Consider the following 27,757-nt stretch of genomic DNA (forward strand, 5'->3'; position numbering starts at 1 on the left):
ATTCTGTGGTTATCAGAGATATCTAATGACATGTAAACCATTAACCTCTTGCATGGGAATATTTACTCTGGCGCCGGCCTTTCCCACAAGACTTTTGGTTACTGGAACTACTTCAAGATTTAGTTAAAAATCAAGCGCTTTATTTACATAGGGTTCATTTGAGAGCAAGCTGAGGCAACCTATTTTAAACTGGATCATTCCTATTTGCTTTTTTTTTTTGCTTCTTAAAACTAAAACTAACCATACTTGGGGTCTCTTATTATTATGGACAGTTATTAGAAAACAATCCTAATTCCCCCATCTTTGCTTTTATTTTACTACTTCAGTGAATATGTCTCAGTGGGCCTTCTAAGTTTCTCTGAATCCTTAAAAGCTGTGCCCAGGAGAAGACATTGTTGGAGGTGAGATTGGATTAAAGGAGGATAAAGTGGAGCAATTCTCGCAATTTGGAAATTGAACTTCTATAACGTTTAAAATTAAATTTCGCTTTTTGTCAGCCACATCACACTGCTGCTATTTATTCCATTTTCAATCAACCATTATTCCAGTATTTTTATGTGCTGTTTTCAAGCTAGATATTCTCCATCTTACCTATGCATTTGATTTCTCTTTAAAGAATGTTGCATTTTTCTCTATTGAATTTCATTCTGTTAATTTTAGCCTCTTCTCTAGGATCAAGATTGCTCTTAAGTTCTTTTTCTTATCTTCTAAGATATTAGCTATCCTACCAGTTTGGTGTCATTTGATAATTTAATAACAAACGTTCCTTAAGGAGCCCTTCTATCTCTTCAACAATCCATTCAGAAAAATACAATACAATACAATAAAATAAAATACATATATACATATATTCACACCTCCTACCTCCCTGGTATATACCGTAAATCCCGGCGTATAAGATGACTTCCACGAGCGCTGAAATCGGTGCCAAAGACGGGGGTCGTCTTATATGCCGAGTCATCTTATACGCCGGAAATACTGGTAGTTTCCGGTGTATAAGATGATGTTCTAGGAATGTGGCCCGGCGATAAAGACGGGGGTCGTCTTATATGCTGGGTCGCCTTGTACGCCGGCATATACGGTAGTACAAGGCCTAGGACTGAATTCCATTTGACATCAATTTGATGAGGAACACTTAATGAATTTTGAGCCAAGTGTCAATTTAATTGTCATATACTTAAAAGCTAACTGTCCACCTAACCCAACTTAGCTAGTTTGCTAATAAAAATGTAATGGATTATTTTTGCAAATGCTCTGCATAACTGTTGCCATCCAAAGCCTCTGACTTCTAAAGGAATTCTTGCCCCTGCCTTCCTGAAATTAATTTTAATTGAAGACTTTTGGAATATACGCCAGATTTAAGAGAAACACAACTATTCACTGAATGGAAAAATAGCAACTTTAAGGCTGTAATATTTAAGGCTCCCATTAGCATATCTGATTGCAATATAGATATATGCTGTTTTCATTAATAATAGAAATTCTACATTTTTTGTACTAAATGCCCTTATGGAGAAAATAAAATCATAACTCTTTTGAACAACTTTATTTTTCCTTTTTTTAAAAAAAAAAAAAAACACTTTACATAATTAGTAGGTAGTTATATTTTTATTTTCTGCCCTGAGAGTTCCTTCAACCAGGCAGTTCTCAAAATATACATCCCTTGTTCAGCAAGGTAGTTTCATTGCTTCCGCCAAGCTTAGTGCCTTATAAGAGGGTTGGAAGGAGAGAAGAGGCAGGTAAAGGAACTTTTATTGCCTCAACTGGCTATCAAATATCCACTCTGTCATAACCTTTTTCCAGTCTTTTCATAGATAAGTTGCAGCATGTTGGCAAAACCCAAGTGACTTCGCTCAGTGAGTATTGATCATTAACTTGTCCAACCCTGGCATTCCAATTAAAAAAAACCCTCTATATCCCTGTTACAAAATATCCTTCACCCTAATTCAACCTATAGTCAGGTTTTGAAAACAATAGCATTTTTTTAACCTTACTTCCTTCTCTCATTCTGTTTCCTGTCTGACCATCAAACAGCTTTCTCCTGCCTCTTTGGCCGAAGATGATGTGTACTTTTCATTCTCTTTCGCCTCCCTAATTAGAAATCTGTCTCCTTTCTTGCCTTCTTTTTCATCTCACCTAAGCCTTTCCTCATCTCCAGTGAGCACCACAGAGTTACCCAAATGTAGTGTAACTAATAAAAGTGTAACTAATAACTCTCTTTTCATAATTGCCTATATTGGTTGTAAGTTTCTGATTGCTTCTTTACCTTTTCCATAGCCAAATTCTCTTTCTAGCTCTGGGATGAATAGTTTTTTTGGTTAAAATTCCCAATATGTATCTTTGGGCGGTGGTACATTGTGGAAGGTAGCAGGGGACCATATGAAGAGGACAGGCAGTTCCAATCACAGAGAAAGATCATCTGAAGGTATCTTATCAAGGTTCCTTCTCCCTTCTCAAAACCTGAACATAGCATGGCTAATGATACCAATTTTGACACCAAAAGGTTGTCCACTTTTCAGTTTTTAGGAACAAAGAGCACATTTGGAATTTGGAACACAGCAGAAGACCTATCACATGGTAGCTTGGCCATTAACATGGCTCTCGTGTTGGGAGAGATCAGTCACAAACATCCGTTCACCATAAAACAAACTGGTGAAGAAATTCTTTATTCCAATTCTGATCTTTTTCCTTCTCCCCTCCCCCCCAAAGGTGTCCTCTACTTTTTGTCTTTTGAGATAAAAGCACAACACAAATACTGAAATGCACTGGGTTGTTGTGAATACGCTCCTTCTTTTAAAAGAATAAATCTGAACACACATGGAACTAAAGGAATTCTTAGGGATAATCATGATACTAGTACCTTGTTTTGAAATATGACAACCTCCCATTAACAAAAATAAATAATGGTATCTAAAGAATGTTAAAAAGGTGAGTGGTTAAGGAAGGGTCCAGGACATATTGGGGATCTCAGCACTGAGGATAATTTATGATAACATAGTCAAAGATTATCCACTCTTAATGAATCAAAGCCAATCACAGACTTTGTATCTTTCAGATTGACTTGTGTTACTGAGTGATGCAGTTTTGAAATCTCTGCAAAAAACGGATGGGGTTGGGTGGCTGAATGTCTAGTCAGCGAAGCTTTCAAGGATAGTACTGAGTAATTGGGAAACGCTTGAGCTAACTGAATATAGGAGCTTAATTACCTTTATGTACCTTTATTATTTTTATTAACGTGTGGATGACTGAAGTTCCTGCATATAAATGTCTTCTATCCGTCTAGAAATCATGGTTTCTATTGGCTTCATGATTGTTCTAAATAAAATAGTGTTACACTTTTGGAGCAGGATAAAAGTTGTATTATCTGGGTTCGTGAGCACAGTTCTATGGATGATTCAATTTAAAATTAAAAATGCTCCTGCAGTAGAACATGTTTACAGCCCTTATTTACCTGTAATCCAATTTTTCTTCAAGGAAAAGAAAGTAGCAAACCTTGATAATGCATCTTACACCTCTAATATTTTTTTTTACCAAACTTGTTAACTAATTCAGCTTGAAAGAAAGTAAATTGTCCCATGGCAATGGCTGAGTAAGGTCTTGAATTCAAGTCTTCTGGGTCTGAAAAGTGAGGTAGAGTAGTACTATGGACACCTCATGTTGCCCAAGTTGTTAAATATCTATGGAGACTCTCAGTCATCCAGGTCATGGTTGTCCCAAAAGTGCTTTTTTCAAAAGGCAACTGGACTTTGTTTTTCCTTGAAGACGTTTCGCTTCTCATCCAAGAAACTTTTCCAGTTCTGAAGAAGCTTCTTAGATGAGAAGTGAAATGTCTTCAAGGGAAAACAAAGTCCAGTTGCCTTTTGAAAAAAGAGCCTTTGGGACAACCAAGTTGTTGAATATTTTATAATGTCACTTTCCCTCTTCAGCATCTCCATCTTATATACCCAAGTTCATTTTTACCGTCATTCTAATGAAAGTTGCCTTTTCCTATAGATGACAATTTACAAGGATCCCGAGACTGAAGACTTTGGGTTCAGTGTCTCTGATGGCTTGCTAGAAAAGGGTGTCTATGTGAATATGATCCGTCCAGGTGGGCCAGCTGACCAATGTGGACTCAAGCCTTATGACAGAGTCCTCCAGGTAATCAATTGCAAAGGATGGGGAAGAAAAATTGTTTCTTAAAGAGTTTTTAGATGGGTTTTGGCTACCTGTGATTATTAGAGGTCCTACCTGAAACACGCTTACCTTCCCTCTCTTTTTGTATTGTGCAATTTCACCCATAGAAAGGCAGCTATGTTTGTGTCACTAATTTAAAATTATGTCTCTGTCTTCTTAAATCTCCCCTTCAGTTCTAGAGCATTAGTGTTCAGCTAAGCTTTTGCTCAATAATTCTGTCCCTTCTCCACCACCCTGTCAACATACTCAGAAAAGCCACATAGTTATTTTTAATTATTTTTGTTAGTCATTGTCTTCTTCTCCACCGTTCCTCCCAAAGGAGCCCACTGCAATAAACAAAAAGAAAGAACAAGCAATCTTCAATAAAAGCAATTATACAAACAAGCAACATTAAAAGCAAACTGAAATAGGCAATAAAAACATTCCAATTAAAATAAAATTCATGTTAAAAAACAACAAATCTCTGTGATTTGTCTGGGAGATGGAAGATTGGAAGGACAGATGGCTTTCCCTTCAGGCACTGAAGAAATTAAAAAACAGCTGGTGAAGGGAGAAGCAAAACAGGGTCATGACTGTAGCTAATTTCTTTTCCCCTCTGCCTCAGCCCCAAAGAAAACCTTTTCCCAACCTTGTTATTTACCACAGGAAGGAATTTGTTTTTAAACCAGCAAGAAGGGGAAAGCATAAAAAGGGAATTGCCAACTGATTTTTCTTTTCTACACTTCTTGATTGTCTCAGAAATGAGCTACAGGTAGTCCTTGACTTACGACCACAATTGAGCCCAAAACTTTATGTTGCTGAGAAAATTGTGAATTGAGTTTTGCCCCATTTTATGACCTTTTTCGCCAGAGTTTTTAAGTGAATCATTGCGGTTGTTAAGTTAGTAGCAATAGCACATAGACTTATATACAACCCTCTCTAAGCAGTTTACAGAGTCAGCCTATTGCCCCCAACAATCTGGGTCCTCATTTTACCGACCTCAGAAGGATGGAAGGCTGAGTCAATCATGAACCTGGTGAGATTCGAACTTCTGGCAGTCAGCAGAATTAGCAATAATGTACTCTAACCACTGCGCTACGACGGCTCTAGCAACACGGTTGTTAAGGGAATCTGCTTTCCCCTTGACTTTGCTTGTCAGAAGGTCGCAAAAGGAAATCACACGACCCTGGAATGCTGCAACCGTCATAAATATGAACCAGTTGCCAAGCATCTGAATTTTGATCACAGGACCATGGGGATGCTGCGATGGTCATAAGTGTAAAAAAACAGTCATAAGTCTCTTTGAATGGTCACTAAATGAAATGCTGTAAATCGAGGACTACCTGTATTTAGTCCAATTACAAGAGAAAATGAAGGAGGCCATTGTTTTTTTTTTTTTTTTTCTGCCAGTTAGCCTCTCTCCTTTCTCTGACATCTTTTCTTTACCCGCAGGGGAAAAACATTTTCCATTATTATTTAGTCACTAGGAAGATAGAGAACCCTTTGTCCAGTACCCAGTAATTAAAGTTCAAATGGAGAAAGTATATTGATCTTCAGTCTTTAAAAGCCAGTTCTGTTAACCTCTTGTTTTCCTTAGAAATCAGTTTATTATGAAACATTTAGTAGGGAAAAAAATTGCCAATATTTCCCTTTCAGAAATATAAGCGACAGGAAAAGCCCCTTCCATTAGATGCATTTTGCTCTCTTATCTGCCCATCCTTATATCCATAGTTTCTCCACTGTTGCCCCTGAATCTAGGCCCATGCCTGCTTTTTGCTGAAGATAGTCTTGTTTTCAGTCTCCCAAGACTTATTTTTTCCCCAAGACTCTTTTCGCTTTTGTTTATGCTGTACAATCAAACCACAGCAGTTCAGGAATCAAAGTGGAACATAAGAAAGCTTCCAGGAGTTACTCTAAATGCAGAAGTGCTAAAGCAGGAGAGAATCATCCAGGGGCCACACAGTTGCCCTCAAGGCACATGCACACTGGGGGACAAAATTTCCAGGCCTGCTCTTGAAATTCATTTTTAGAGAGAATTTTGGATTTAGAAGATGCGCTTTTGGAACCCCTCTTCAAAGATCCAACCTCAACCACATTGCAGGGATGTCCCAACATAACTAGCTGCAATCCCATAGCCCTGAAAGGCCTGCCCTGTTTTAGAAGAGCGTCCCCCTCAAGAATATTTCATCGCCCTAATAAAGGGTGGCCACCTCTGACATGGACCAGAGGGTCCTTCGCAGTCCTGCTTAGATATTCTGCAGGCCAGCTTATTGGGATGAGTATATTTGTTTCTCAGCCATTCCTCCTAAAATATCGAAAGAGGCACTTGTTATGGTTTTCCTGCTCTTGTGCTCCAGTTATTGCTGTTACCAGTTTGTGCTGGTTGTCCCTGTAGCACTGCAAAAGTGTTCCCACCACTATTGGTGATCGTCCATGTTGTTCATGTCAGAATTCCCTTTGGTTGTGCCTGTTATAGAGAAAGTAAAAGGGAGGAAAAGCTCTCCAAGGGGAAAAACTCCAAAATCCTCAACATTTAAGCAGTCCCCTTCTCTCTTGGGTTACAAAAGTTTACAGGTCAGCTTTTCATACCTGAAAAACTAACGTGGCCAGTATATTTTGGGAGTGAGGCTGCCTGATAAGGGATGTGATAGGATTCCCATTTGGCTCTGAAATTCTTGTCTGGAGGTTAAGGGGAATGCAAGAATTTTATATCCTTATAAACTCGCCCCCTCCCAAGGAAATAGATATTTTCCTTCAGTTTTGAAATACAGCAGAGCATGATTTGGCTTGGGCTGGGTAGCACCATTCATTTAGCCATGCTGGCTGAGGAATTCTGGGAGTTGAAGTCCATGAGTCATAAAAGGGCCGAGTTTGAAGACCCCTGCTTTAAAGCTATAACAGAGCTGAAAAAAAGTGACTTACATCCAGTCCTTGCACTTATGACCATTGCAGCATCCCCATGGTCATGTGATTAAATTTTGGGCACTCGGCAACCAACATGCATTTACAATGGTTACAATGTCCCAGGGTCACATGATCATTTGCGACCTTCCCAGACGACTTCTGACAAGCAAAGTCAATGGGAAAAATCAGTTTTTCTTAAGCATCATATGATTCACTTAACAATCACAGTGATTTGTTTAATGACTGTGGCAAAAAAGATTGTAAAATTAAGCGCAACTCACTTAACAACCACCTTGCTTAGCGATGGAAAATCCTGTCCCAATTGTGGTCCTAAATTGAGGACTACGTGTCCATTGCAGGCCACCTTTACTGCCCGCAAGCTTATTTGGCAAAGAAGCAGCTGCTTTGTTTTATCCCTATATCTCTCCATATTTTCCTTCTTTTTCCTCTTATCTCACCATGGATTTTCCCTTCTTTCAGGTGAATTGCATCCGTACAAGGGACGTTGATTGCTCTCTGGCTGTTCCTCTGATATCTGAGGCAGGAAATAAGTTGGACCTTGTAATCAGTCGAAACCCCCTGGCTTTCATTGCCAATACTTGTCTACCGGAGCCAAGAAGCTTTCCAGACCAGCCGTCTGTGGGAGGGGAGGTGAAGACCAGCGCACAGACACTCTGAAGGACAGCTAGGCTTGGTGTCTGCTTTTCTCAAGGTTCTGTGGGAGCAAAGGAATTAATGGGTGTCTGTTGTGTGATGTGTGAGAGTTTTTATTTTGGTTGTCGTTTATTTGTGTTTATTTGTTTTCTTTTGCACTCGTACTTATGCTTAATCTGCGTAATGTCAGTTGCTGTGAAGAGATGTTTCCTCTCCCCCAACCGATCACATTTTGAAGTCAACACAACTTGGCTTTGAAGGTTCAAACTGAGAGGGAGTGAACTAGTCAGGGGTGGAGCCAGTTGCTGACAACACCACCCAGAATAATTCACCCACAGGAAAACAATCTTACTCATCATATGAGTGTTTCCAATGCATGGGCTAATAGAGCACAATCTTCTCTTCCCCGGCCTTGAAGGACTTGGATAAATGGTGCTGTTTTTGTTTTGTTTAATCAAATTAAGTTAATCTTAAAATGGATTCCCCTTTTTTGTGTGAAAGACATCTCTACAACACTCCTTGAGCCCCTTCTCCAGTTCCCCTGCACACTCTCACAGATCACTGTCACACATCCCTTTGAAACTAAGTGCACATTTTACTTTTGGATTTAATTTAAAAGACCTGTTCATCAAGAAGATGAAGCTCTGACAAACACCTTCCCCATAATTTATTCGTTGGGAGATACCAGAAATACTTTTCACCTTCAAAATCCCCGTAATTTATTCTTTGGGTGGTAACAGAAATATGTTTCACCTTTAAAATATTGCCCAGCTTAATTTCTTACTGAGTTTCTTACTCTCCATCTACCATTTCTTGAAAGCACTTATTATATAGCATTGCATGGGGAACATGAAGTCTCTTGGACCACATTGTTTATTTTTGAGCACAAACAGAGCCCCAAATTGTTCCCAGATGTCCTTTTTGTACACATTTATGAGTGGGCAGCTGAACATAAGTCACTTGCATCAAAGTCTTCTCCCCCTTAATGATCTGTGTGATGGTGGTGGTAGAAGGAACCTTGGTTACTCTGTAGCATGAGACAGTGTCTCTAGATTTCGTACCTCCAAGTACATCCTCTGTGGGTTGTTCCAGTGCAATGTGTACAATTGTTTAATCTCATGATGTTGCTTGACACTTTGTTGTAACATATCAGTAGCAGCATCCCCATGTTTTTCAATAATTACCTTTTCTTCTATGACTTGTGAGCATGATGCCTTTGTAAACCAGGACCTTGCATCAGCCTCCTGAGTCAAATCCTCTTGTAGTGCTGTCGTGTGTGATTCTCACATTCTTTTAATTATCTGCCTACAATTAACAATTTCAAAACATGCCATGATTTCTTCATTTCAAAAGGGGAAAATGCCAGGATTTGTGATTTCTACCTGGCCAGTCATTGCCTATGCTAGTGAGTTATGGAACCACACTTTATTTTGACTATTTAAGTTGACCTTTACTTGGGAATTTACTTCACTGAATGGGAAAACTGGCTTCTCTCTTCCTTTCTAATAGTTTTAATTTTGTTGTCATTTTCTACTGTTTTGATCCATATTGAGATGCCACGTTTTGGTCAAGATTGGAAACACCTGTTAGATGAGTGCTGATCCAAGGAGGTTTCTAGTCTGAACCCAGTCCAAGCTGTGAGCATATATATCTTTTTTTGCTATTTCAGAGCACTGCTATCTCCGTGATTTTCTTATCAAGATGTGCATGAGTCTTATTGGGCTGTCTCTAGCTGTAGCCATTCTCTCTTCTCAAAGTATGCAATATTCCATACCATTGCTGCCATAACCTAAATAATGTGCCATAAAAAAACAAAAAAGAAATACTAATGGATGTGTGGAAAATGGGGGTTTTATATGCAATATTCTCATAATGGCAGAAGCTCCATGTGGCTTCAATTAGGTTTTTAATGAAGACTTTTAATAAGGCTTTAAAAATTGCCCTTGTATCCCTTCCTATGCATTTTGAATGATATAAAGATGAAATGCATTAAATGTGTATTTTTATCCATATATTAAGAGTGTATTCCTGTACAAAATATTTTTATATGCTAATTTTCTTATGTATCTATGAAAGCACAATATTCAAAGAATATTTTAGTCCTGTTTTGGACCTATTTGTAAATCTGTGTATTTAAATGGTATTACAATTCCTTAGATTTTTTTTTTAAATTAAATAAAGCAAAATAAATTATAATGTATGTTTTCTTTAGAAAGTTAACTTATCATAGTGACCTATCTGTAGGGTTTACATCTGTTTCCACAAAGGTGGCTGTAGTTTTATGATCATTATGAGAGCCAAAGGATTTATAATATAAGCAAAGGAAACAAGTAAGACATCTTGTCTTACTGACAGGTCTTTACTTCAAGGAAGTCTTTGTAAGATGGCAGCATAAGACATCTTCTACAATTCTGCTACTGACATTCCGGAAAAATTGTAGCGCTTGTGCCCAACTTAGTCATAGTGCTGATTCTTACTTTGCCATATGACTTTACATTCACAAATAAGTACAGAAATGTGTTTATGAAATCCCCGGAACTCAAATTTGCTATTACGTTGAGGCTGAAAGTAGACACCTGTACACGGAATTTTTTACTTCCAGTTAATGTTAAAAAATATTGCTTCGTTACTTTGTCTAACATCTTTGAACCTTTTTAGGCAGATATTATTCGGAGGTCTGGCCCTTGGGTAGCCATTAAGTGCTACTTGTTAAGGCAGGGGAGGTCTCTCTCTTGGATAATTATTCAATGAAATTACTCTTTCCTAGTAATACCATGGCCTCCTTCCTCTTGGATGAATTCTTAGCCACATGGAAGGGATCCTAGCTGGTCTAGTTATTGTGGTTCTTCAGTTTACAATTTAACCTCTTTTGGACCAGAAAAAGCCTGGTTAAATTTGAAACATTCAGGAGGATTTGCTCAAAATCTTTACTTGGCAACCATGGGTGTCTGGGAGACTGTATGTATGTATGTATGTATTTCTCACCTTTATTATTTTTACAAATAATTCAAGACAGTGAATTATCCACCTTACTTCTATTTTCCATGCAACAACCCCCTTGTGAGGGGGTTGAGCTGAGACAGAATGAATGGCCCAAGATCACCCAGCTGGCTTTCATGGGTAAAGTGGGACTAGAACTCAGTCTCCTTGGTTTTAGCTTGGTCCCTTTATCACTAGCTTTGCCTTGGTGCCTTTACCACTGGCTCTGATAAAATACTAGCCAACATCGTTTGTCCATCTCGAAGGAGAGCCCTTAACCTTGCCTGCTACAATTTTTGCCTCCCTTGGAGAAAATGTCAGAAAGTCCCATGTAAGCATGACCCTGTCTGTGTCATTTGAAACAATTCCACATGTCTTCTCGCAATGCCCTTTTTTATAAGACATAGCAATAATTCCTCTTCTGAATTACAGCCATGCAAAAATAAAACGAGAACACTTCCTTTGCTCAATGTCAATTCATTGTCACAAGTGCTGATAGGAGGTAGTTTATTCAGAGAAAATCGTTATTTATTTACTTAACAGCTGTTGTATATTCTTTGTAATAAATCAGACAGGTACAGCTCAGCATAATAAATTAGGTTAACTCAAAAAATACTGAATAAAAATTAAATTATATCAATTAATGCAACATCAGGCTACAGCTTGGCTTAAAAGAAAGAAATTAATATTATAGTTGATTATGAGTTTCTCCAATTCTTCTTCCAATATTAGGCAAGAGAACAAATACTTCATTTCATGCTGTCATTGGCATAAAATGACAGGAGAGGATTGCTGTCATTGGCATAAAAAACACTGGTACAAGTAGTCCTCGACTTATGAGCACAATTGAGGCCATTGCTAAGGAAGACAGATAAGGGAGCTTTGCCCCCATTTTATCCTCTTTCTTGCCACAGTTGTTAAGTGAATCATATTGCAGCTGTTATTAAGATGGTTATTAAATGAATTGGGCTTCCCCGTTGACTTTGCTTCAGAGGGTTGCAAAAGTTGATCATATGACTGCAACCATCATAATAAATACATGCCACTTGCCAAGCGGCTGAATTTTGATCACATGACCATGGGATACTGCAACAGTCATATGTGTGGAAACGATCATAAGTCACTTTTATCAGTGCCATTATAACTTTGAACGGTCACTAAATAAATGGTTGTAAATTGAGGACTATCTGTATGGATCTCTGATCTAAGATGGGGATGAGTTGTTCAGGTTTTGTCAACTCTTGCAAAAAAAATAAATTCATATGAAAATTTTAAAAAGACAGTGCCAACATGATTGGACTCATTCTAACAGGAAAGGGTCGGGGGAAATTTCACTGCTTCATCCATTGATTTACTACTTTTGCTGATCATGAAAATAACACAATGCAAATTTGCTGTGATGGCACTGATCACCTTTCACTATAATTTGTATCCTTAAAGTGCAGCGAGGCCTCACAAATGGTCTTCTGTTCTTCCCGTATTCTTTTTGAGCAGTGGTATCAAACTGCCGGCCCACGGGCCGGACGCATCATCCAGAAGCCGCACCCACCCCATTGCCGGCAATGGCAAAACAGTCCCAATACGTCTCGCCACGTCTGTTTTTGAGGATCTCAGTAACTCTATCCACTTTTCCTTGGTCAACAAAATAGGTAGAAATGTACCCCTATCACAGCCATTTCTTTCTTTCAATATTATCTATTGAATTCTAATAAAAATGTTAGAAATATGGTATAAAATATTTTAACAAACCCTAAATAATAAACTGTATCAATGAGCCTCACAGATCACAATTTAATAAATTAGTGAAGATGCAGACATGTCATTTTTATGTTAATCGTACTCAGTAGAATAGCATTTAAGCTTTATATAAGTATCTAAATGAAAACTTACTTGAAGGCATTTGAAGAAAAAAAACCACAAGAATGATTTGTTCACTTTATACATGAAAGGATTTTATTGTTTATTTGCAATGATTACAAACTCATCTTAAAAAAGCAAAATGACTTTAAAATATTGATACCCATTTCATTTATCTAAAAAGCAAAACGGATAAAACTGCAAAATACAAACATTTACTGTATACATATACTATACCAAAAAAACCACCTAATTTTCAGGGCTGAATACAAGCCAAATTCTTACTCCTATATAAATATTCCTTTCTGGAACAAAGATGACAGTTTTAAAATGTCTTTTTAAAAAAATTATTCTAAAAATTATTCTTAAAAAGAGGATAGTGTCCTCTTAATCCACACAGCTACTCATTAGTAGTCATTAAGTATGGATTTGCAGAATTAAAAATGCACACCAACATTTTCAGTAGAAATAAAGATGTCTGCCTTATTTTATAACCATAAAACCTCTGGAGTGGCATTCCTTTCATAATTGCAACTGCACAGCTACAGTAATGACACAACAACGTTCTAGTATAACAGTGAATTTATCAGAGTACAGCACTGACAGGTTGAGGTCTGTTGGGAAGAGACATTAGTGAACAATCTCAGGCTGGCATTTGGTTATTTACAATCCAACTCCCTCCATTCCCAGCAAATGACACAGCCACTTAACATGATTTGGCTACAATGTCAGTGTCTGCCTGTTGCTGTGTAACACCTGTTGCTGATCATTAGTGGGTCACTTGGGAGTTTGTTAGTCCTCAAGTCAGCTTGTTAACTATGCAATCTCATTCCCTCTCCCAAGAGAACTTATGTTAATTATGCAATCTAGAACAGGATCTTCAGAAATACAGCTATTTTAGTCCACTTGGCTTCTGAAATAACCAGGACTGGGCAAATGTGGGTTAGACATTTTCTGTATGTTCCTTGAGCCCAGCCACAAACTGCAAGATTAGGGCTCTAGCCCTAAGTATAGTCACTAGAAAGGAAGATCCACTGAACATGGTATGGCTTGTTTGCAAGTACATGTTTAGAATGAGCCTGTAGATCTCTGGAACAAGTATTCTCTTTGGCCAAACCTGCACAGTGTGTATTTTGAAATCTGCAAATGTCAACTTCTATGTTTTTAGATAACATATTATTTTCCTTTTGCCACATCTTACTGTGGAAAAATACTGATTCTTCTCCAAAGATTTGGATGCAATTGTGTAAAGCTAAGTTTCTGATCTAATTCTACAGATAGAAACATTATGTCTCAGAAGCATATTACATTCATAAAGTGCATGGCCTTATCTTCTTTCCTGAAAAGAGCATGCATATTGCATTTTTCTTTTCCACCTCTCCTGAATAGCAGAATCAAAGTAATTTAGCTTAAATGCAGGCTGCTATTCCTTTTAAACAGGATAGAAAGCTGGACATGGGCTGATGGAATATACTAATGCCGTAGATGGAACTGTATGAACGTTATGTGATTGAACATTATGTGATTTTTCCCTGCCAATTGATTAGCATTTAAGAGTGTAATCCTTTTTGGTAGACCATTATAGATCTGCAAAAGTCGTCCTTTAGGTTTATCAAGATTACTTAATACTTTGAGCAAGACTTTGGATTCTATCAGTGGCTTTACTATGGGGCAAATTTAAGGGAGTAGAGAGATTGATGACTCAACTAGATATTTGGTCAAGACTGGTGAAAGGGCTGAAGTGTTCCTGATTTGCTTTCAGCAAGGGAAGATACTTCAGCTTAGGATATATAAAAAACTTTAAAAAGTGAGTTTTCAATTTTGGATTGATTGCTAGAAATATTCAATTAAAAATTGTGCATCGGGGGATTAAGATTGTTTTTCAGTAGACAATCACTTTTTGTTTATTTTTGGCCTAGATCTGTAGCAACTGTGCATTTAAAGAGTTTGTGGAGTAAGTGACTGGGTTAACTAAAAAAATCTGGTCTTAGCCCCTCTTAGCTAAAGCAAGCTGTGACAACTGTTTTATCTATTTATTAAGCCAGCCCATACCAAATCACTCTGGGCAGCTGACTTGTCAATCATAAATTCCAAAATGTTTCTAGCTTCTCCAAACTTTCCTTTTACAACACTGGTATCTACATGTTGTCTCAGAAGCAGATTTCACTTATTGTCCTGGTACTTTACTTTTGTGTAAATATGGAAGATTTCATGATGACCACAAAAGCAAATAAATAAATAAATAAAATGAAGCCTGCCAGAATTTTAGGTTTTCTTTGGTTAGAAATCATCTGTTCTCCACTTCTCCCTCTTCACAACGTATCTCTATTCCTGCCTCCATGGCCATTCAATTCTTAGTCAAATCATTTATTTCCACTAAGTTTTCAGCTGGACTGATACTCTGCCTAGTAAGTTTAGTTTCATTATAAACAAGTACAAATGTCTAAAGGCAATATATTGTGAAATTGTGAATTACTTATGCAATTATTTAACCATACCTTCCATTAGTACTATAGCTACTTTTGAAAATGTTGACAGCTTGAAAGATTGGATGAAGAGAAAGACCCATTTCCAGACATCTAAAGAGCCTGCCTTGATTGGAAACAAGGCTGAAATGGCCAATTGCAAACACAGGTTATGTCCAACTGTTTTGACTAGACATTAGCAAATGCCCATTTAAACCTGTTATAAACTTTTTTGCCTTATGCATATCTAGAGCAGTTTAGGAAACAAGCCATACTTCCACGACAACAAATTGTTCTACTCTAATGTTCTTCCCAGTCCCCACCCCTCCTTTTTTGGAAATACAACAATTTCTTTGAATAAACATTAAGAATATCCCCACCCCACCCCTATAGCCAAACCAGTTCACCCACAAGTTAGTCACAATACTGAATATTTAACTTCATTACAAATGATGGATAAAATAGGCCACACAATTCTACAAAGTGAATTAGAAAAAAAATCAATCGTTTTGCAGTCATAAATAAGTAGAAAATACAAACGATTAATAGTTTTCCCTGCCCCAGCCCCTCCCATCCATTGGCCTTATTCAGCAGAACTTATTCTTAACATTCAGATATAACACATTCTATTATTCACAAGTTTTACTCTATGAAAATATGATCCTTGAAACAAAAACTGAAGGTTGATGGGCTAAATCTTATGTGACAATTTATTTATTTTTTTTCTTGTAAGAGTCCTTCATGACTTCAGGTCATGATTAGAAAACCTGTTTAGCTGGAAGGAACCGATTCTGATCACAGAATTTAACCTTGAAATAGGTTGGGTACTACTTTTCTTAGATGGAAGTCTATAGTGTGGGACCGATTCTCTGTTTTTTTCATGAAATACATCTTCTCATGCTATCTGCTTTAGATTATCCCCTTGGTTGATATATCTGCTTTTGGTTCAGTGGCTGTTCTTGAAACTAGCAAAATATTGCATGTAAAATGCACCAGGGAAGTCAAGTGAACGAACTGTTAAGATTTGCCTTCATCCTAATTTCTCGCTGCCTTCAATGATACCAGTGACTTGTGCTTCATTTAATTAAGTTGCAGTCCTATCTGGAATGCAATGGAGTTTGTGATACCAATGCCCTGCATCTTTGGCTTTGCAGGATTAGAAAACAAAGCAAACAGTAGCTTTCTCTTGGCTTCCTTGCTTATTTTGTAACTAACCTTTTTACTGGCCATTTTTCAGTACAGTAGGAAGATAAACAATTTCCAAAGGGTTTGTACTCTGGAAGTGTTTACTTATCAGCTCTTGGTAACAAGAAAGCAAAGCATTTCCATTCATGGCCACCTGCATATACTGCAAGCTGTGTTCCCTCAAATAAAATAAATCACAGATTCCATCCACAAACATATATTAGCTAAACAAGACACCTGAAATAACTGTTTTGGTCCTTTATTTATAGTGTTTATATATGTATATATATAAAACCTAACATAACAAGTATGTGCATAATACATATGCAGTGGCCATAGACAGCATAAGACACAAACTGATTCTTAATTTCTTTCTTTTCTTAAAGCATATAGGAATGTTTTCAAACACTGGCTAAGTTCCAGTTTCAACTACAGTTTCTGTCACTGACAGAAAAAATCAGCAGAGATTACAAAAGAAAGGGATTTTGCGATTTCTGGCTCACAATCCTGCTCAAATTGTGTTTATTACCAATATAAAGCTTAAAGGGGGCACTCTTCCCCCAAGATCAATGCCCATATGGAAAAGGATTGAGCCACTACTCAATGAAGGTTGAAAACAAACGTTCTGCAGGATTTGGGGTGAGTTTTCCAGAGGCAAAACCTCATTCTGGAAAAAGTGGGGAACTTAACTTGCCAATAAAACTTCCGTTCAGTCTAAAATAAATGTATAACTTACTTGATCTTCTTGTGTTTCCTTGGATCAATGGATATAAATGTCAGTTTAACCCTGTGAATATCAGTCTATTTACTCTTTCTCTTTCTCCTTTTTCTTTCTGTGCTTTCTTGTTTCAGTAGCTTCATCAATAGGTTCTAGTGGACTTTTTTCTGCATCTGCACTCAACACTATGCAACTTAGCTGACTGGTACGATACAGGCCCACCACTCCTTTTTTCGTTCTAACAAAGATAAAGTTTGGCAAATGTATGACTTTAAATATGATTTGCAGCATCTTTGTAAATGTAGCATTATGTAAAGGGTTTTCTGACACTAACTTAATGTTCTAACAAAATCAAAGTCCAAATGACTTATTTCTCAGGTGCAGAATACAACAATGGGCCAGTTTATATATTCTTTAGTTATATGATTACACTGTCAAATTTACATTTCTGTCTAAGAGTGAGATAACACTAGGTGACAGATTCAGGCTTACCAGCATTTTACATCAACTCTTTAAATCTAAAAGAAACTCAACCGTACTCCAATCTGTATTTAAGTCTGCATAGAAATTTCTTATGAATGTAGAATCAATTCTTCCAAAAGATTATCAGTTAAAATGCTTTCCAGCAAGAATGATTCTGCCAACTTCTTAGAGCCTGTTCACAAGCTGCTCAGATTATTCCCCTGGTTCCAACTCCCTCTTATATTTATTCATTTATCAAATTTACATGGCCGCCCATCTCATAAAAAAAATTACTTTGGGTGGCATACAACAATTGCAGCTACAATATTGCAGCTTCCAATTATCACATAAATACATTCCCACATGGCTCACAGCAACATAAAAACATGTACTTTTCCTTTAATTCTACCTGCTTCTACCAGAAGAAGATAGTGCCACACCGTTAATTAAAAACCAGTTTCTAAAATGCCAGAGCTTTTTTTTTTTGGTTAAAAAAAGTCCAAAATGAAATTTTGCACTACCCTGTTCCCAACCACATCAACACTCAGAGAAATCTAAAGCTTGTATATGTGCACATGTATGCATACGTATCAGCGCAATCCTACATATGTCTACTCAGAACTAAGTCCCATTATGTTCATTGAGGCGTATTTGCAAGACAGTGTTGCATAGGATTGCGCCTGGGTATACTGTTGGCAAGAAATATCAACTAAAAATAGTAACGTAGCAGTATGAATAAAAGTTAGTTAGATATGCTATGTGGAAAACAGAAGATAAATTCCTGCAGTGTGCCTAATTTGATACGAAAGCTCTGTTTCTAAATAGAGCAGGACAGCCATCTGCTGTGATTTACTTTACAAAATATTAAAAAATAAAAACCAAACACACAAAAAATTACTTTCTCTATGAGAAATAAAAATAACCCTAGTGCAAATATAAAGCTCTGTAAACCTGGTCCTATGAAAGATTCTATGGTTAGTAAACAGCAGTTTTAAAGCAGGTGTCCTCCTCTCATAGAGAGAGCTCACATTGTTGTCTCCACGATGACATGACTTGGCTTCTTGACCAGTTCTCCGTTGACCAGGCCAGGAGGGCCGAACGTGGCAGCAACCTCGGCTTCTTTGTCCCACCGCGTGATCTCACGAGGAGCAGCCATTGTCTTCACCCTCTAGGGAGAAAAGCGTACATGGAAATGAAGAGACTTCCAAATTTATGGAGGCTAAGTCTATATTAAATAGTCAAGATGTTACCTATTTTGGATTCAATAGGAAGAGGTACTTAGGAATGTAGCAAAGTTTAAACACAGTAGTTATTGGCTGTTGCTTTTTCCAAATTCAGACAGCCATGAAAAAGATATGGCTGCTTTAGTAAGCTGCACACTGATGTTCCATTCCAAAAAGTACCGTACATATTATTAAATATGACAGCTATTTACCATGCAATAGAATATGAGATTGTTATCCTTCCTTGCAAGTCAAGAAGTACCATTTCAGTTTGATTAAAATTACTATTTTCAAATTGTTTTCTTTATGAATGTCCAATAGACTGACTGTCCATTGGGGAAATAGAGCAAGAGGTTGGATAAGCAGCTTTCCTTAGTTTATAATCACATACTTCAAACAGTAGTAGGATTCTGATTCAGATGGTTAGTCAAACCAAAGTGTGACCATTATCAAGCACTATATTTATAGAGGTTGGCAATTGGATATGGTTTGATCCCAATTGGATATGGTTTGATCCCAGAAGCCACTGTCTACCCCCTTACCAGGCTAGGATGAGAAAGCTGATCTTATCATTAGGAAAGTGTACAGTAATATAAACGGGGAGGCCAGTTAGGAAAATAATGCAAGGAAGGAGGTTAAATTTCCACTAGATGGCTCCCCATCTAATGAAATCAGCTCCTTCCACTCTGTGCATGATACAAATGAAATGTGCAACTTTTATGGAGTGTGCATAAGGAGAGATGTGTGTTACCCGAAAATACCATAGGACTTCCTGATCTTGGAAATCTTTTTGAAATCTACTATCAAAATTTATCCTAACTTTTCTGTGACTTCATGGCAATGAATAGCTTCTATATAAAGGAGTCAATCTGGTATGGTGGTTTAAGGCCTCCAGGCTAGAAACTGGGAGTCTGTGATTTCCAGTCCAGCCCTAGGTGGGAAACCAGCTGGGTGACTTTGGATCAGTCCCTCTTTCTCAGCCAAGGGCAAACCACTTTTGAAGAAAATGTTGTTCATGAAGCTGAAAGGATACAAACTGGCTCCAGAACATAGAAAGCAAATAAATGATTAGCTTCTATATAACTGTATATACTTTTTTTTTGCACATTGATTTTATGATACTATGTACTCATAGTACTTTTTATGTAATCTTCTTTATATGAGAAAATATGATATAGTACAAAAGCTATGCGAAGCACACTGATTACTGGATAGGGATCAAGTTCTAGATCATGGTTCTGCCTTGGGAGTGACTTGCTATGGTATGCTACTATTCAAAGACAGGTTTTCAAAAAAAATAATAATAGACATTTCCTCGCTGAAGACATAGGCACTATTAGCGCTGAAAAAGTTGAAAGTCTCTGCTTTAGGAAAATAATCTGGGATAGAAGGTTTACAATTCTAGTGATACGAATCTAATTTGTTATTTAGCATCATACCAATGTTTAAACTCTCCTGTCTATATTCCATTTTACAACCAACCAGTTGCTGAATTTGTTTCAGCAATCTTTTCTAATAAGTGAATATGATCAAAAGACAGATGTTCAAAATGTTATCGAATCTTGTTCTGTTCAATAGAGAAACAAACTAAAAATGTATCAAAACAGTGCCTGTACAATAACCACATCTGCTGAAATGAATGACTGAGAACATATTTGTAGGTGTAGAAATTACATGCCGGCCCTGGATGAACTGCTGTGTTAAGGGATCAGAAAGACCGCTGCAAAGAAAATCATCTGTTTGAATGCTTAAAAGTTCTGGTAGTTGATAGTTGTTTTGGATTTACCTCAAGGAGAGAGCCATCTGACTGCAGGATACGGATAACTGTAACCAATGGGATGCAGATCATAGATGAAAGAGCAAGTATCCAACCCAGACCGATTGCCCACGTAGGGTAGATGTAGACCTTATTGTAGGTCAGAGGGGTATACTTGACTAGAGAAAATATGAAGCACCCCTGTGTGTCAGAGGAAAAAATAAAGCAAAGAGATTGAAGCACATGAAACAATGCTTTCTTCAAACAACAATTTATATAGTGGAATGAATCACCAAACACCTTGTGGGAGCTCCCTGGAGCCTTTTTAATTGTGATTGTTGAAATCAACAGAATTTTTAGAGGGCAAAATGTGAACGATAATGTAAAACTCTAAAATAATCCAAATGCCATTCTTAAAAAAAGTCCTTAAAACCCAAGGAAAAGTATAAAATCTTGGCTCCTCCCCCCTCACTTCATTACGTATCTATTGTGGCCTTAGTTCCCAAATATTATTAAGACTTACCCAGCTTTGATTTGCATTATCTGTGATTAGTCTAATGAAAGGAAAATGAAACTGACAATAAACTTTTTTTTTCAAGGACAGACGGGTTTTGGGGGGGAGGGGTCTCTTTTTGATTCCTAAGTCTTCATAGTCGTTTTACTTTGGTAGTGTTGGCAGTATTTCTTAAAGTCTTGGGCCTCTGAACTTACCTCCCTAATTCTTACAAAAGTTTAGGAATGAATTAATCTTTAAATGAGGAAAGAAAATATCCATAAAATTGTACTTTAAAAACCTCAGGGTTATGCTACAGGAATTTCAAACAAAAAGTTAGCTGAGCCAGTTTTGTTTTCCTGGTTCCTTCAATATTCAAGTTTCACAGCAAGTATAAATAATTATGGTGTGCAATAAAGTATGAAAATTAACTTGAGTAGTGTTACCACACACCACAAAGAAGAAAGGTCTTTTATATGTCCATAACACTGCTTATTTGTTTTACCTTGAGTTGCATAACATGTCACCCGATCTAGTCAGCTGTTCTAGTTATTGTATTTGGGGCAAAGGATGTTTTTGACAAATATGCATAAGTCTGATGCCTGACTGACTTAAAAAAAAATACTGAGGCTCCACAAATGCCAATGTCTTTAAAAACAGAAGTTTACAACTCTTCTCAAATGCAATCTTTACACACACGCAGGACATCTTTTCCACAAACAGCTTTATAGCTGTTAAAAAATATGCTGCCATTTTAGTTAACAGCTGGTTAACAACTCAGCCATCAGTGAGATGATTAAAACATGCAATTAAAAGAATCTCTGAATTATCGCAAAAAGAATTAGTGATGGCACTGAAAGCTTGATACAGGTTCTTGCTTGCAAAGTGTCTCGTATGCAGCTGTTACCTTAATTTCTAATCAACAATGAACCCCCTCCCCCATTTCTTTTCCAGCTACCACTGTACATTTTTGGTCCAGTGGCTACAATCACAATTTCGAGAGCTTGTAGTTGGCATTCTGACAGAAGAACCTTGTGGATACTTTTGCATTTTAAAAATGGCTACCACTGTGGTTTTCACCAACTAAAGTACCAATTTACTGTAAGACAAGCTACCTTATAACAGCCACGATAGACTGTTTCCTCCCATGAGGATTAAATTCAAATTTCCAGATGTCCTTGCCATTCATATAATCCTTGCCCACAGCAGGCTCTTTCAAAACCCACTCTCCAGCTTTGGAAGAGCTTATGATGCATTGATTGCTGTGTCTACCTTTTGCCCTCTCACATAGTATATTTTTCAGTTAGGTGATAGCAGGGACAGCAGGGAAGGCCTTGCAGTCCTCCAACACCTTTTTACAAATGAACTATTTTCTCAGCTTTGGAGAGGAGAATAATGGGATGGTTGGGCATTCCTACTTAAAATCAATGGGTTTTGTTTACTTCTCAAATATAATGAATAGAGAGGGAAAATGTATTGGGAAGGGACTTTCACCATGTGGATGCTCACTATTCTGGCGGCTATTTGCTTTACCTCCAAAGAAAAACTGGTTCAAAAAAGGGTCTTTCAAGATTTTAATAGACAGGTGACTTGGGATCTGTGGGCACAGACTCTGCCACATCTGACTATTTCAGAAGATTCTTTTAATTCAAGCATGGAAAGTGTCAGACACTCTTCATTCCACATAGGTTCCTTAGTTTCAAATACATCTCAGTTTCTTAGGTGTTTTTAGAAAAAAATAGTAGGTAGCCATGGTCCAGTATTTTGTTTGGAAATGGCCAGCATATCCAGAAATAAAAAGACAAAAATAGCAATAGCAATAGCATTTAGACTTATACACTCCCCCATAGTGCTTTACAACACTCCCTGGGCAGTTTACAATGTCAGCCTATTGCTCCCAACAATCTGGATCCTCATTTTACCGGCCTCAGATGGATGGAAGATTGAGTCAGCCTTGAACCCATCAGGAACAAACTCCAGGTTGTGGGCAGAGTTAGACTGTGCAATACTGCTGTCATTGGCCACCATCACAGTGGTAACCAATTTGTAAATTAAACAATGCCCACACAAACATTCAGTATGGATGCTATTAACTACACGTTTTCAAAATGTTATATGAACCCATCCTTCACCTCAAAATTGTTCCTTTAATGATAAAGGTAACATGTCAGCTATAGAAGCCAGTTACAGGTCAGTAAAAATCTTGTAATCAATGAAGAGCTTACACATTAGACACATTACTCATTAAACACTTATCTATTCAATCTTATTTCTTTTCAGACAATGCAAGGAGCAAAAAGCTAACTAGACTCACAAAAATGTTCTAAATCAAGTGTAGGCAAAGACATGTCCATCCTTACCACGCAGAGAACTGGTGTGATTAAAATCCAACTCCACTTCATCCAAGGACCAGGCCTGTAACCAATCATATCTTCAATGGCATCGTAAAAATTGTCAGCGCCTAGAGTTTCAACACAGAAGAAAGAAATTGTATTACTCTGCATATTCTGCCTATGTATACTCTACAGCAGGGGTATCAAACTCAATTTCACTGAGGGCCGCATCAGCATTGCAGTTGTCCTAGGGGGGGTGGGGGTGTGTGGCCAGAGTGGGTGCAGCCTACTGGGTGGGTGTGGAGTGGGTGTGGCCTACTGGGTGGGCGTGGCCAGTTCTACATCATTTATGTCAAGGGTGCCTATGGGGGCCTGGGCAGGAGTGGGACAGATCTGAGGGTCTTGGGCAGAAGGGGGTGGGACCGGGGCAAGTGCCAAGGCATGGCCCACCAGAGCGAGTGCCAACATGACCACCACAAAATTGTACATTGGCTCCCGGCCAGCCTGGACCAGGGCCAAGGCAGCAGTGGCTGTTCTCTCACTGTTTCTAGAATGGCTTCTTGGGCCACATGAAACCACTTTGCGGGCCACATCCGGCCCCTGGGCCTTGTGTTTGACATGTCTGCTCTACAGCTACGCTAGATTTTCAAGGAGAAATGCATTTACTATGTTGGGAGTGTGAAAAGCTTCCTGAAAGCCTTTATTTTTTTGCTTTGTCTTCTATACCTTTGTTCTCCTGAGCTTTGATCTTCTTAAATTTGGAAAGGACTTCCTTTATTTATCTCCTTGTGCAGTTGATACAACTAACCAGATATTGTGAAATAAAAATGATGGCATCATACAGCCAGTGTTTACGGCATTGCTACTTAAATTGTTCTATAGATGCTTTATTCTTTGTACCAAGCAGATAAAAGCAATAGGGGAAAAAAACACTGTAGTTCTTGGCCCCTAAAATCTGTCCTTTTATGACTTCAGATGGCGAGGTGGACTTTTACAGCCTTAAAATGAAGCATTACAAGAAAGAGGAAAGCAATGAACTCAGTTCTTGAAGGTCAAGTGAGAATGTTTTCCAAGAATTTTGAAGTACTTGGCTGAATCCCCACTATGCAGAGAAGCCATGTAATAAATTCCTTCCTTGGCCTGTAACGTTTCATCTCTCTGTCCTTTAATTCTGTTTGACTCTAATAAATATACTACAGTGTTGCAAGATCCCTGTAGCTTTCAATGCTGCTGTGTGGAAATGGTCAGATCAGAACTTAATTCCCAACTTACCATAAACCCAGGCTACAGCAATGCATTCAAAGAATGCGACCCACAAAAGGCATACACCACTAGCTGCATAGTAGTCAAAGAGTTGAAACACATACATGCCACCCTGAAAAAGGACAAAATGAACCCCGATTGGTATTAATATACCAACACAAAGATACACAAGAAACATTCATTGTAAAAAAATAAAGTGACATATCTTTAACTCACTATTCACAAAATTTCCTGCCAGCAAATACAATTACTAGTCAACTCTTTGGACATCAAAAAGTATACACTCATGTGTTTCCTAAAACCTGCACTCTTTCTTTATTCTAGAAGGCATTTTGAAAGAGACAATGACTAAATAAAATTAAGCCACTTGACTAACACCATTCTAATACTGCTGCTTAAACTGTGTTTTTTTAGGGCACCATTTATAGAAACATGATAGAAGGAAGGAACTGAGTCTTGAAGACAATTGAAGTCTTGAATATAATACTTAGGTAAAACTCACCAAAAGTTGCCCAATATAAGGATGATGGATTTCTTTTCCTAAATCATGTTATTTTCTTTCATGCATGACATTATCGAGAATGCCTAGTTACAACATTCTGAATATGAGAGAGCCATCATTTTTCATGTTTTATGTTTAATTAGCTTCTTTTCATATCTCTTACCTCACACACAAGAATGTAGCATATTGCCCAGTTGAGCACAGTTTTGCAGAAATAGAATGCTTCATCATAGCAGAGTGACACTATAAAATTTGAAGCGTCACGAATCTAGGCTGAAACATGTGCTAAATTTAGAAGACCGTACAGAGGGGCTTAAATTGTTTGCAGAATAATTCTCTGAAGCCTTCTTTTTCTTTCTCCTGTTTATTTGGGCAGAAGCTCTCCAGGTTTTTTGCGGCAGAATATGTGTTTCACAACACCTAATCATTTTAAATAAAGATGGCAAGGAGCATCTCCTGGCAGCTTCCCTATGCAAAGCACTTGTTTTACCATTACACTAGGATGACAGCCTTGCACTGTAACTTCTTTGAGTAGAAGAAGAAGAAGAAAAGCAACACCAGCCAATTACTTACTTCAGTCACCATAGCTAGTCCCAGAAGATAGCTGAGGAAACAGATTATAGCGATGAAGATTTCCCGTCGGTAACCCTTCCTTAGGAAGGATGGGTACAGATCAACTAACGATGTGATCTGCCCTTCAACTTCAACAAACTGTAGGGGAGAATAAAAAATGAGTGGGGTAATGCAATGTATTATTTTATTCTTGTGTAAAAATATATCTCTTGTAAAAAAGTTAGTATTCACCATTTATTAACATAGCACTGTATATACTATGTTTCTATATTCAAGACTGGAGCTGATAATAAGCTCTTCGTGGGATTACTGATTTCCCTTTCACCTCCTAATTCAGTGTTTCTCAACCTTGACCATTTTAAGGCATGTGGACTTCAACTCCCAGAATTCCACAGCCAGCAATGCTGGCTGTGGAATTCTAGGAGTTGAAGTCCACATGCCTTAAAATGGTCAAGGCTGAGAAACACTGTGACCTAATTAGATGTGTGTTCAGTTACTGCAAGCATAAAACTTATGAACAAAAGGAGAAATAAGATAGTAAAGAGATAGGTCTGTTTGTAGAGTCTCCAGGGAAAAACCAAGTAATTCTTGGAAGGAACTTGATAAACTGTTTTCCATGTAGTGTCTGCATGACAGTGGGTTTTCATAATTTCTTAACAGAAAAATATTTCTATCCTCTTATTTCCTTCTAGCATGAATCAGACATCCTCAAAAAAGAAGTCCTATGAAAAGCTCCCTTATTTTCATCTGTCCCTTTCAACTGTACATTTAAGAAAGCTGGCTTCCATTTTCCCTGCTAAAAATATAATATAAATCATGATGAGATGTTAAATTAAGGGAAAATTTTAGGGCTACTTACAAACACAATTGAGCCTAAAATTTCCATTGCTAAACAAGACAGCTGTTAAATGAGTTTTGCCCCCATTTTATGACCTTTCTTGCCACAGTTGTTAAGTGAATCACTGCAGTTGTTAAGTGAATCTGGCTTCCAAACTGACTTTGCTTGTCAGAAGTTTGTAAAAGGTGATCATATGACCCCAGGACACTGCAAACATCATAAATGCATGCCAGTTGCCAAATGTCTGAATTTTGATCACATGGCCATGGGGATGTTGCAATGGTCAAGAGTGTGAAAAAGGGTCAAAAGTCACTTTTTTCAGTGTTGTAACTTTGAATGGTCACTAAACAATTGGTTATAAATAGATGACTAGCTGTACAAACACTTCATATATACACTCTTTGTAAATCCAAACCTATTAAAATCTTAAGATATTTCTAGTTGTTCTACTCTTCTAATTAACTATATTAATGTTTAATAAAATAGAGCTATGATATATTAATATAAAAACAAAGCAAGATGGGCAATAACAACAAAAGCCATTATTAGAAAAATAAAAGTTAGCACTAGGTAGAAGTATGGAATATAGATGCTCAAAATGCTCACCCGATATAAATACACATGCAAGCATTATACAATCCCTTTTTTAAAAAAGAAAACCCCTTCCCTTTTAAAATCTGTAATCTTTTAGCTTTTGTCTTGTTTTGTGGTTCAGTTAGTAAAAATAAACCATCTTTGTATACTAAGTAAAAAGAACCCAACAGAGATTTGTGATTCTTTTTTTAGTAAATGTTCTATTCATGTAAGTAATTTAATAATAAATCACACTTTACAGAGAGAAGTTTAGTATTACATTTTTAAAAGTAAGCAAATATCACATAGAGGCAGTTCTAAAATGCTTCTGTGAGCTGACATTCTTCCATAACTTGTATTTTTTGTCTATTATTTCATTACAGTGAGCATATTCCCTTATTGTCCTTAATTTCATATTTGCTTCTACAGCCAATCAACATTTGGCTTTGTATGGCTTCTTAATAATCCTTAGAAATCTGGGATTTTAGCCCTTAAGAAATTCTGATTTTTCTTTTTCTCCTGCCATGTAACTGTATCCAGTTTGTTCCTAAGCTGCTGTAGCATTCCAAAATCCAGCTTGACATGGCTCCAAAAGCAAACAAAACATTAAGTGCTCCAATTAGCTTTAATTATTTGACACAGTGAGCCTGAACTGAAATGACTGAACATTACCAGGCAACCTTTAATTTACATAAGTACTTGGTTGCAGAACCACAGCTCTGAGGATGTCTGAACATTCAATTTGGAAGTGATTAAAAGTCACTCACTGGCATTCAAAGATTAAACCCCCAAGAACCATTTAGAACAAATGAAATGCTTTGCCA

General features: G+C 37.5%; 2 protein-coding genes across 9 annotated transcripts in view; one reads left to right on the top strand and one right to left on the bottom strand.

Moving 5' to 3' along the window:
* Positions 1-11,560, top strand: part of LOC120317866 (glutamate receptor-interacting protein 2-like) — a 154,408-nt gene extending 142,848 nt beyond the window's left edge. For 5 of the 6 annotated variants that reach the window (XM_039364826.1, XM_039364827.1, XM_039364830.1 and 2 more), the window contains 2 exons: positions 3,994-4,140; positions 7,540-11,560. In XM_039364826.1, the coding sequence (XP_039220760.1) occupies positions 3,994-4,140; positions 7,540-7,737 (345 nt within the window). In that variant the 3' untranslated portion in view covers positions 7,738-11,560. Of the gene's footprint in view, positions 1-326; positions 402-3,993; positions 4,141-7,539 lie in introns of those variants that run through there. The other variant, XR_005559327.1, reaches the window with a different exon arrangement.
* Positions 11,561-12,622: 1,062 nt separating this feature from the next.
* SLC6A6 (solute carrier family 6 member 6) overlaps positions 12,623-27,757 on the bottom strand; it is a 56,089-nt gene continuing 40,954 nt past the window's right edge. For all 3 annotated transcript variants that reach the window (XM_039364799.1, XM_039364798.1, XM_039364797.1), the window contains 5 exons: positions 25,523-25,660; positions 24,457-24,559; positions 23,212-23,312; positions 20,389-20,559; positions 12,623-18,547 (listed from right to left, as the gene is read on the bottom strand). In XM_039364799.1, the coding sequence (XP_039220733.1) occupies positions 18,404-18,547; positions 20,389-20,559; positions 23,212-23,312; positions 24,457-24,559; positions 25,523-25,660 (657 nt within the window). In that variant the 3' untranslated portion in view covers positions 12,623-18,403. The remainder of the gene's footprint in view (positions 18,548-20,388; positions 20,560-23,211; positions 23,313-24,456; positions 24,560-25,522; positions 25,661-27,757) is intronic.

This window comes from Crotalus tigris, unplaced genomic scaffold (genome assembly GCF_016545835.1).
Source record: "Crotalus tigris isolate CLP2741 ecotype Arizona unplaced genomic scaffold, ASM1654583v1 scf7180000019856.1557650, whole genome shotgun sequence".
NCBI classification, from domain to species: Eukaryota; Metazoa; Chordata; class Lepidosauria; order Squamata; family Viperidae; genus Crotalus; species Crotalus tigris.